We start from the raw sequence: 11,612 nt of genomic DNA, 5'->3' as shown, positions 1-11,612 counted from the left end.
GTACTCCAATAAATGCTATCAACGAATAGAAGGCAGCTGAAAAGTCAACTAGCCGTTGGTGGTGTCGGACGTCTGATAGGCAGGTTTTCCGCGTCCAATCGCAGATAGTGAGTTCAAGAAGTTTTCTTGAAATGTTTAAGACGTCCGGTGCTTCAATACTTTGCGTCCGAAGTGTCGCACCGTTTGTCGGACGTTCGGTACTCTGGTATTGTTCGTCCGAGCGAAGTCAGTGAGTTTAGAGAGCTTGGCTCATTTTCTTCGGACGTCCGAGAGTGAGTTCCTTACGCGTCCGAAGTTACTCGAAGGTTGTCGGATGGCCGATGCAGACTTTTTGTGCGTCCGACACATGCTTCAACATTTGTCAGCCAGTTTTGCTCCAAATCTGAAAACATCTATTTTAGGGAATATTAGTGTCATGCATTTATTTTGTCATCATCAAAAGATACGGACTGAGATGAACACACATATGGAACAACAAACAACTTGTGCATTAGTAGAAGAACTCGGACCATATCCGGTTTGACGACGTAACATTTGTATCATATTGTTCATTTGCGCACTAAGCATGTTGATAGCATTAGTTTCAATCATACCTGCCGGTCGCCTTGGATTACCTCTTTCATTAGCCCATTGATAGTTGTTGGCCGCCATTTCTTCAATCAAATTTTGAGGTTCTTCGGGTGATTTACCCATTAAAGCACCACTTGCGGCTGCATCAATAGTCGTTTTAGAAGATAAAGATAAACATTTATAGAAGGTTTGTACAATGAGCCAATCAGAAAATCCATGATGTGGACATCTCCGAAACAACTCTCTAAACCGTTCCCAAGTTTCATAGAACGATTCACCATCAAATTGACTAAAACTAGTGATTCCATTCTAAGCTTAGCTATTTTACCCGGTAGAAAATATTTATTCAAAAATGCCTTAGATAAATCATCCCAAGTGGTGAAGGTATTAGGGACATAAGAATGTAGCCAAATTTTAGTTTTATCTCTTAACAAAAATGGGAACAACCTTAGCCTTATTGCATCCTTACTAACTCCATTCATTTAAATAGTATCATATATCTCCAAAAATGTGGCTAAGTGTGCATTTGGATCCTCTACGGCATTACCTCCAAATTGAGATTGTTGCACCATTTGGATTAATGATGGTTTAATCTCAAAATTATTAGTGTTTACCGTTTGCCGCGCTATACTTGTTTGGGATTCTTGAGTTCCCGGTAGAGCGAAATCCCTTAAAACTCGCCTATTTGTTTCGTTTTCCGTCATTTCTTTTTCAAAACGTAACTCTATTGCAATTCCCTCTATTGGTTGAATCTCTTCTTCTTGTTGTTGTGGTGCATGCCTTCTTTGTCTACAAAGTGTCCTTTCAATTTTCGGACCAAAACGTGCTACTACCTGTAACGCCCGGTGCATACACTACAAATAAAAATAAAAGAGATTATGTAGCAATTAATTAACAAAAGCTAATAAAAATCCTAACTTAATTATAAACAATTTGACTAGTAAATACAAATAATGTCTAAATTAATAAAGTTAATTAGGCCCTAACATTGCCGCTCCCCGGCAACGGCTGTGACGACTTGAAAATTTGCTTATATTTTCTTATAATTCCCTTTTATTTTAAATAAATTACTTTATAATATATTTACTACTCATTTACTCCTTCAATAGTCATAATAAATAATCGAAATAAGAGTTTTACCTTTAGTTTTATAGTTAGGGTAAAATAGGATTTTGCGTATTTTGGTAGTGTGATTAATTGGTGAGGTGTATGTACTAAATTTGGTGGTTAAGAGTAAGTTTTAGATAAGAGGATGTGTGTAATTACAAGTGCTATTAATAAGTTAGTGAATCAAAAATTAAAATACAAGTACGCGAGAGTTAAAGAAAATAAGCTTGAATCGACGTGCACCGTTTGCTACCGATTGAGTGCACCACTTGAACAATATTTTATTACTTTATTCTCCTTATTTTTATTTCAGAAAAATCAGCCCCAAAATATCCCTCAAGGCAGCTGAAATTCTTGGCTTAGAAAAATACAGAAAAGAAAAAAATTTTGAGATTAAACCATAGTGTGACACTTGTTAGAAAACTAAGAAGTTTTGACCAAGCAAATTCCTTTCCTTCTTATCTTCTAATTTGGTTCATCTTCTTCACTTTTTCTTCTTGGTTGGCCGAGAGCAAGAGAGAAAAAAAGAGTGAAGGAAACTTTTCATTTCCAACATTGAATCAAGCCTTGTTTGAGTGAAATCAACAAACTAAACCTATTAAAGTTTCATCTTGGTGCTTAGGAAGTTAGGAGCGGTGAAAATCTTGGGAGATAGTGGTTGGTTATTCACTTTCATAAAGGCTTTTGGAAGGTATAAGGCTAAAACTTCATTTTCTCTTGCTTAATCTTACTAAGTTTGGTATAGAAGCTTTTAATCTTGACTTGCTATGGTTGATTTTGTAGCTTTGATGGTGTAGTGGAATTTTCAGCTTGGGTTTGCATTTTTCAGTTTTGATTATTGTTGTTTAACTAGCAAATGTTATTATTGAGCTTGGAAATGGAATTTGTGAAGTGATTATTGGCTTGATTGTTACATTTTAGAGTTAAAAGTTGAATTTCCAACTTTTGGTGGTGAATTTCGATCAATTTCCTGAGCTTGTCGGTAGTTGTAGGAGATGAACTAGAATCTGATTTTTATACCGTTAGAAACCTCTATGAATCTAGTTTTAAACGCCGCTGACGAAGCTCAATTTCGATTTTCCTACACCAAGTTATAGCCATTTTACCAAAACTGTTTAGTTGTCCTGTTTTGGCTCTGACAGAATTTTTATGTCTCTATTTTTGCCAATTTCGACCCTAATAATGCTTGAATTGGAGTTTGATTCCCACATCAAAGTTGTAGGCCTATGTTTTAACTTCGAAACATCATCAAATTTACCTCGATCCGATATACTTAGCTACAGTTATGACCAAAACACCGAAAGATGACAAATCTGTCACGTATCATTTCTTCTTTAAACTAGTTTCCAGTTTTGATATCCATGGTGATAAGTTTATTATCTGGTTTGTTTGGTTGGTTTTGAGACCTTGAATAATGGAAAAATGGATAAATACAAAGGGCGTGCTGCCCAACTTTTCGCTCGAGGGATAAGCGAGTAAACTTGAAACTTGAGCGACGATTTGAGGTTGAAGTGAACTTGGATTGTCTATGGTAGTCAAGTTACCATTAGTAGTGGTATATAAGTTGAAATTTTGCTAAAACTCGTACCCTTTAAAAGATGGAAGTAGCGACCCTTATAACTACGACTTTCTCAATCTTTCATATCAAGTGCAAATTCAAAAGTTTTAATCGCTTCTTTATCGAAACTAAAAGAGCGAGCATGAATTTTCTAGAGTTTGATAAGCCATATGACTGCTGACGGGATTTTTTTTTATCAATGCAAGTTTAATTCCGAATTTACACCAGTTGGACTGCAAGTATACAGGTCGCAATTGTAGTACGAGATGTGTATCGGGTCGATCCCACGAGGAGCAATTTAAAACAATTATTAGATACTAATTTACTCTATTATTTAGACTCACAATTAATTTGAGCAGAAACTTCAGATTTTAATTCAACTACAAAAATTCTTAAATAGATAAATGCAATTTCACAATAGGAGTAGAATTCACTAAATATTAAGATCTAGGGATGTAGATTCCACTTATAACACAAAAGATCTAAAATGAATTAATTCAACACTTGTTACTGCTCTTGTTTAACCAAGGATTCATTTCCAGAAATACCAAAATCACATTCTCATGATAATAATGGGTTAAAACAGATTAGTTTTTCCTAATCTCTTGGTAAATACTAAATCTGTTCTTATTCACACATGAAATGCAGATTTCATCCACTTGAATGTATTTCTATTCTCATGAATATACTACTCAAGCTCTACTTATGTCATTCCATTATTTTTACCATTTCTCAATGAGTAAAAACAACTATAAACCTGCTATTGGTGATCAAGCAACAACAAGTAATCCAACATACACAAGTAGATAAGTTAATACAAGACATAACAAGCATAAATCACAATCACTTCATATCATTTGGCCATAAGCTTCATCTACTCCCTAGATAAAGGAAATTAGCTACTCATGAATGATGAAACACTCATAACTTCATTAATGCAAATCATCATGAATTTACAAATACAAAAAGAGTAAAGAAAGTCTTAGCCAAGATATGGTTAAGCCTTCCAAAAATCTCCTTGTCTTGAACTTAGATGATTACAAGATGAAACCTCAATTGTCCTTTGCAAGTACCTAGCTAGAGAGAATATGTTTTTCTGTAAGAAGCTAAGCTACGAATGGATCCCAGATCTCTCCCCATATCTCTGCATAAAAAAAACACTCAAATGCTCCATTTTTCCAAGTCAAATTCTCTCCTTTGATTCCCAAATCTCCACTTTGTTAGCATAGTCAAAAACCAATATTTTTGACTTGAAAATAAGCCACTTTTCTTGCCCTTTTGTCTTCTGAAGCATGTGCACCGAATTCCCTTGCATCTTATAGCTGGAAAGTGGTATGAACACAAGAGAATTGGCTGAGTCAAATTGCAGAATTTCGGCTATAAAACGCGCCTACACAAAACGCGGTTACAAGTCACGTTTTGTGTACTCGCGTATTCACTTTGGCCTTATTTCATCTGCGATTTTCTCTATCATAAAGGCCGAACTAGCTTTTGTGCAAAACACAAAAGTTGTAGCCCTTTGAGTTAGCTTTCCAATGCTTCAAGAATCATCCAAATCGGAGCTTTGTAGCCTGAGATATGATCGAAATACTGTCACCTGTTCAAACCTCTGTTTTAACTTCCGACCACAGGATGCAGCTTCTGTATTCCAACGTTTTGCCCATGAAGATGGCAGAAATGGATTTCGATGTCTTCATACGAATTGTAGGTCTCTTTCTTAGCTTTAAAATGGTATAAAAAGCACCTCAATCCGATAAGTGTAGCTCCAGATATGGTCAAAATACTGAAAAGTGTCAAAACTGACTTGTATTGCATTTCCTCACTTGAACGTTTTTCACTTCATTCTTCTTGTTGCCACTTAAATTCATCACCAAATCTCTATTTTTCACCTCAATTGACCTCCTTTGGTGATTGATTCATTATTCCTGCATAAAAATGAAGTTTTTACTATTAAAATCAATAGAAATGCAATATTATCCACTTTTACCAAAAATATATAATTTTACCAAAAACCTCTTTATTTTAATTATAAAACTAAATAATCAACTCAAAATTAACTAATAAAATGCACTAAAAAATACGTAAAATAAACTCTTATCAAATACCCCCACACTTGAATCATTGCTTGTCCTCAAGCAATATAAAATTCCAACCATCAATGATCCAAAAATTTAAAATAAACATATGTAGTATTTCAACTCCATTTCCTTGAATCAAGGTAAATAACCCTTATGTGATCTTTCCATTAAGTTCAAGTACTCATAATATCAAGCAAAGAAGAGCCAAGTATACCATAATTTTACCAATTCAACTCAACTTCTTATTTTTATCCAATTTCGCAAGCAAGCAACTCCTATAGTCAATAAAGATGCTAACTAATCTCATGATCAACTTCTTATTTTTCTTAAAGAGGGATTTAATTTACTTTATATATATATATATATATATATATATATATATATATATATATATATATATATATATATATATTTTAAGGATTAAATATTACTTAAGTTGTGAAAAATGCCTTTTGACGCGAAGATCAACATTTTTAGATGCAGATCCCCGGTTACTCAACATTTCACATACTCAAGTTGCTTTGCATACTCTTAATTCAAGTACCTTTTTACGCGAATGTCGACATTTGTAGATGCCAACCCCCGGTTACTCGGTACGAGAATCATTGGAGTAGAATAACCATTTTTTTTTTATTTTTTTTAACAATATATAATAAAATTCCCTCTAAGAGTAATCATGAGAAGAGTATGACACTTATTAACCATATTAATTTCTTATCTTATAAAATTAGATAAAAAGAAGAATTTTCATCAAATATACAAAATGTAGGCATAATTTTCTCCACTTTACTAGATATACTTTCCTATAGATGTAAAAATTATAATCACATAAAAATCATTTCCAAATTTCATGAGAAAAGAAGTATCAAAACCGCATATATTTATTTCAAAAGGATAAGTGACAAAATTTTATTTATTTATTATAGTTAATAACATATATATGTATAAGGTTTTGGAAAAATTTTGACAGAGTCTCCCCTTAAAAGTGGACTAAATCTCCCTGCCAGCAACCACAAGAAACACCATTTAAGCACAAGAATTATATCAAACACAACTAAAATCACAAGTACCACACATTTCTTCCCCCACACTTAGAATACACATTGTCCTCAATGTGTAGGGAAAGAAAAGAAAAGAAACAGAAGAAAGGAACAAGTGACTCCCCAAGTGAGATGACTGCGGTCCAGTGAAGCCTTGAATCATGAGTCATCGACCGCTCAACCATCCACAGTCAACGATCTACTAGTTACTAAATGATCTTCAATTCGGTCCAGGCGAGTATCCATTCTGGCTAAATGATGGTCGATGTCGTCCAAGCGACCGAAAAGCCGCTGCCAGTTGGTCTGTGGCGGAGGAGGAGGTGGTGCTGCAGTAGATGGTCCAGCTCCATCGCGACCATGTCTAGCCTTTTGTCTCCGCTCCTGAACAGGGCGTGGAATGTCTCCCGTGCCAATACCAAGGCGGCGAAGAGTAGTGATAGTCATCTCAGCACGTGGTGGAACATACTCCCGCCGCATGCCTTCCAAGGGAACTTCAAAACGGGGGAAGAATAAAGTCAGTAGACGAGGAAATGAAAGTTTGAAAGAAGTTGTCTTACGCCTCGCCGTAGACCTAATGTGGCTGATGATGATGTTCGGCAATGAAATTCGAGCATACGGGGAAGTTCGGTTGTGGAACATGTAATCAAGGAAGTAAATATCGCTCTTGCGAACCTCCGTGTGCCCCGTCTTCTTTGGGATGACATTGTGAGCCATCATGTAAATGATAAGCCGATGACGAGGTTCGAATACATTTGCCAATATAGTCTCCTTTCTGGTAGAGCGAAAAGGTTGGTACTCGAGACCAAACCTAGCCATGGCCAATGATGGATCCCACCTCCTATTCGGGGGAACAAACTCCTTCTTCAAGTCTACTGGACGTCCGTCATCCATACACCCCAAAATAGCAGCCAAATCTTGCCGTGACAAGGTGATTCGTCTTCCACGCACCCAGGACTCAATTATTTCTCCACTATGGCGCGCCTTACTTTCAATGTTGGCGTAAAACTCGCGCACCAGGTCTGGGTAGTAATGGTTTGGAAGGGTGAGAATCGGAGCCCATCCTAGCTGAGCAAAAGCTTCTGAGATGTTGTACATCATCTCAACTGGTGGACTGACGTGCATCTCAAACAAAAACTCCAAATTAGCACGCGCCTCATGCCACTCCTGATTCCTGCGAGTGTTGAACCTAGCACTGTCAAATACCGATCTTCCCGCTCCACGGGAGGTGCCCTCACCAGGTCGACGGTTAATTGGTGGAGGAGAAGGTGAATTCTCCTCTTCAGTCACCTCCATCTCTTCATTAACCTCCCTCTCCTCACTACTAGAGGATGAAAGTACCGCTCTTCTTCCTCTTGGCATAGTACCTAAAAAATATTTCAATTATTCACATGTACTACAACTCATTTTTTTGGCAACAAAAGTTCAGCATTAATCCAAATAACCTCAAATACAATTGCTCAAGTTCTAATCATTCAATGATCGTACAAGACATATTTTCTGCCTAAAGTTGCCCAAAATCACCAAATTACACAAGATATGTATCAATTATAATTCAATTAGTGAAAATAGGAGCAATTATGATTATAACTATTTAGAATTAACAATAATAATATGCTTTTAGCTATAATCATGTTTAGGCAAAAATTAAACTAACTAACTCACCAAATCAACCAAATTACTCACTATACACAATGCACATGCTTAAACATCATCAACTAACCCTTTTTAACCATAATTTAACATCACCAATGGCTCAAAAACATCCTAGTTCCTTTTTCCAATTTCATCTAAATATAGCAATTGTGAATTTTAAAGTACTTGAAAACCAATAAATTGCTACATTTAAACATTTAAACATGCTTAAACAATCATAATAATCATGAATAAAATCAAAAATAGCCATGAACCTCATCAAATTTTCGAAATTAAAAGATGTCAGATAGCTCAGGATAAAAAATATGAACTTCTAAAATCAAAAGATTTGATGAAGAAACTTACCTCAGTCACGTAGAAGGATGTTTGGTGATGCTAAAAATGCAAAAAGCCCTATGAAACAACCTCCAATTGACCTCCAATTGAAGAAATTGGAGTTTAAGAACCCTAACCTTCAATGCTTCAAAAACCTGATTTTAAGTGTTTTTCTTGAATTTTAATCGGTTAAAAAGGTTGTATGAAGCTCAAAAGGTGTTGGGGTGATGATTTCTAGCAAGATTATGGAGTAAAAATGAAGATTTGTGAGGTGGGTAGAAGAGAAGAAGAAAAACGCGCCTGAAAAATTAAAAAGAGAGGAAAAAATGAAGCTGAAATCGCGTTTCTGAAGGCTATATTCAGACACACAAAACGCGACTCAAAACGCGCCTTCAACTCGCGTTTTGAAGTCGCGTTTTCTGCCCAAATCTTGCAGGAATGAAAACGCGACTGTGTTTGAAAACGCGACTTCGAGTCGCGTTTCTGAAGTCGCGTTTTTGAGTCTTGATCCAGGCTTGAAAACGCGAATTCCATTAAAACGCGACTTTGGGTCGCGTTTTGAAGGCGCGTTTTCTTTTCTGCAGGTGCAGAATTGAAAACGCGATTCTAGAAACGCGACTTGTAGTCGCGTTTGCTTTGAAAACGCGTTTTCTGCTTCGATTTTTAGCAGAATTTCAACTTTTGAAAAATTACAAAAGGTACCCCAATGACTCAAAATGCATCATAGATCATTTGTTTGCCAATTTTAATGGCTGGAACAAATGTAAAACATTAAAAACATGCATTTTACCCCTTTATAATGAATCAAAAACACCTTTAACGCAAATCGAGGGGTTGAGTTGTTTGATCAAAGTTCGCCTTTTTTGTACTCAATTGGTCTTCCTTGCCTTCAATTGCCAACCCTACATTACAAAAACAACAATTTAGCTAAAACATTGATTCAAACCGCAAAATCACACCAAGTTAACAAATATAACCTAAATATTGGGTTGCCTCCCAATTAGCGCTTTTGTTTATAGTCGTTGGCTCGACTGAAAAAGTTGAATCACTTTAGAGCATTAGAGAGAGATTTTCTCCCCATGGGTCGAAACTCCCGAGCCAATCCACCATGTGGTGAACCATGCATTGATCTTCATAGTCCAATTTCCTCAAATGCCAAGGAGGAATATTAGACTTGTCATAGAGAGGCTCAACTTCACCTTGGAGTGGATTTTGCTTGTCTTTTCTGAATTGGCTCAACTTTTCACCATTTTCTTCATGGAATGGAGAATTTATTAAGCCAACTTCCATCCTTATCTTCTCCTCCTTTGTTCCTACACCATGAAAGTTAGTACCAAGGACATTTATAAATTTAACTTCTTCGGTCCTTTCTTGGTTAACCTTTTCATCATATGGCATATTAGAAACAAGAGCAGTAGGCTCTATATTCCCTTCTTTATTTTCCAAATTGAATTCCAATTCCTCACCATTAACCCGTAATATAAGCTTACCTTTTTCTACATCAATCATAGTTCGTGCAGTGGCTAAAAACGGTCGTCCTAGAATAATTGGCATTCTCACATCTTCTTCAATATCTAAGACAACAAAATCCACAGGTATTATAGATTGTCTTACTTTTATGAGCACATTTTCCAAAATACCCGTGGGACGTGTGATTGACCGATCCGCCAATTGCAATGTAATATTGGTAGCTTTTAGCTCTTGAAGTCCCAATCTCCGGGCAACCGATAACGGCATAAGTGACACACTTGCACCTAAATCACATAAAGCATTAGAAAAATGCAATTGACCAATAGTGCAAGGAATAGAAAAACTTCCCGGATCTTTCAATTTAGGAGGGAGTTTATTCTTAATCAATGCACTACACTCTTCCGTTAATGCTATCATCTCATTATCTACAATTTTCCTCTTCTTTGACATGATGTCTTTCAAGAAACGTGCATAAGAGGGAATCTGTGTTATAGCATCAATGAAAGGAATGTTAATGTGCAATTGTTTAAACATTTTGAAGAACTTTTCAAACTCCCGATCCTGTCCATCTTTCTTCAACCTGTGAGGAAAAGGTATCACATTAGAATTTAAATGAGAATTTAATTTGGGATGAAGTGCATCAATATCAATGATAACATGATCATTTTGACTTTCTTGCTCCCCTTCAATTGCTTGCTTCTTGTCTTTTTCACCACCTGAATTTTCAAAATCGAATCCCTCAACCGTTTTACCGCTTCTAAGAATGATTGCATTGACATGCTCTCTCGGATTCACTTCGGTTTTACTTGGTAATTCACCAGGGTTTCTATTGTTGATCACATTGGCAATTTGACCAATTTGAACCTCCAAGTTTCTGTACATCCCAGCTAATTGGTCCAACCGCCCCTCAACTCGCTCGAATCTATCCGAAGTCACCTTAGCAAGTTTTTCCACCGCGATCTCCCAACTTGGTTTAGTTTCAGCCTGTGGTTGCCTTGGTTGAAATCCCGGCGGATTGGTTGGCCTTTGTTGATTGCCTTGATCTTTCCATCCAAAGTTTGGATGATTTCTCCACCCCGGATTGTAAGTATTCGAGTAGGGATTATTTGGAGCATTTCGGTTGTAATTATTGACAAATTGTACCTGCTCAGAATCAACACACTCATTAATATCATGTTCACCTCCACAGAAAGAGCAACAAGCTACGTGTGCATTAGATGAACTTGGACCAACTCCACCTTGTCTACTTAGCAATTTCATCACATTATTCATTTGAGTACTCAGCATATTGAGAGTGTCCATTTCTATCATACCTGCGTGACGTCTCGTATTACCTCTTTCATTGGCCCATTGGTAGTTATTTGCTGCCATTTCTTCTATCAAATTATGAGCCTCTTGGGGTGATTTACCCATTAAAGCTCCACCTGCGGCTGCATCAATAATAGTTTTAGTGGAGAAAGATAAACCATTATAAAAGGTTTGTATAATCAGCCATTCGGGTAGTCCATGGTGTGGACATTTCCGTAACAAATCTCTAAACCTTTCCCATGCTTCATATAATGATTCTCCTTCCATTTGACTAAAACCAGTGATATCCATTCTTAGCTTAGCAGTCTTACCAGGTGGAAAATACTTATTCAAAAATGCCCTTGATAAATCATCCCATGTGGTAAAAGTGTTAGGAGCATGAGAGTGTAACCACATTTTTGCCTTATCTCTTAATGAAAATGGGAACAACCGTAACCTTATAGCATCATCACTAACTCCATTCATTTTAATTGTATCACATATTTCTAAGAATGTAGCTAAGTGTGAGTTAGG

At 36.4% G+C, this 11,612-nt stretch overlaps 1 protein-coding gene and 2 non-coding genes across 3 annotated transcripts; 2 read left to right on the top strand and 1 right to left on the bottom strand.

Annotated features, from left to right (window-relative positions):
- Positions 1–781: 781 nt before the first annotated feature.
- Positions 782–887, top strand: LOC113702575 (small nucleolar RNA R71). Its single transcript, XR_003451212.1, has one exon. It is a non-coding gene; the product is annotated as a small nucleolar RNA R71 (small nucleolar RNA).
- A 5,643-nt stretch (positions 888–6,530) lies between these two features.
- On the bottom strand, positions 6,531–9,273 carry LOC140011383 (uncharacterized). The gene is made up of 2 exons (XM_072060172.1): positions 9,112–9,273; positions 6,531–7,717 (listed from the first exon to the last, which is right to left on the bottom strand). Exon 2 carries the CDS (start codon positions 7,710–7,712, stop codon positions 6,531–6,533), a length of 1,182 nt encoding a protein of 393 aa, XP_071916273.1. The 5' UTR covers positions 7,713–7,717; positions 9,112–9,273.
- A 2,019-nt stretch (positions 9,274–11,292) lies between these two features.
- On the top strand, positions 11,293–11,399 carry LOC113702570 (small nucleolar RNA R71). Its single transcript, XR_003451207.1, has one exon. It is a non-coding gene; the product is annotated as a small nucleolar RNA R71 (small nucleolar RNA).
- Positions 11,400–11,612: the final 213 nt, after the last annotated feature.

The sequence above is a fragment of the Coffea arabica genome, chromosome 7e (genome assembly GCF_036785885.1).
Source record: "Coffea arabica cultivar ET-39 chromosome 7e, Coffea Arabica ET-39 HiFi, whole genome shotgun sequence".
NCBI lineage: Eukaryota > Viridiplantae > Streptophyta > Magnoliopsida > Gentianales > Rubiaceae > Coffea > Coffea arabica.
This window is presented reverse-complemented; position numbering and strand designations above follow the sequence as displayed.

Bases quoted from the DNA above. Each gene is read 5' to 3' on its own strand.
- LOC140011383 (XM_072060172.1), bottom strand. From the start codon at position 7,712: ATGCCAAGAGGAAGAAGAGCGGTACTTTCATCCTCTAGTAGTGAGGAG.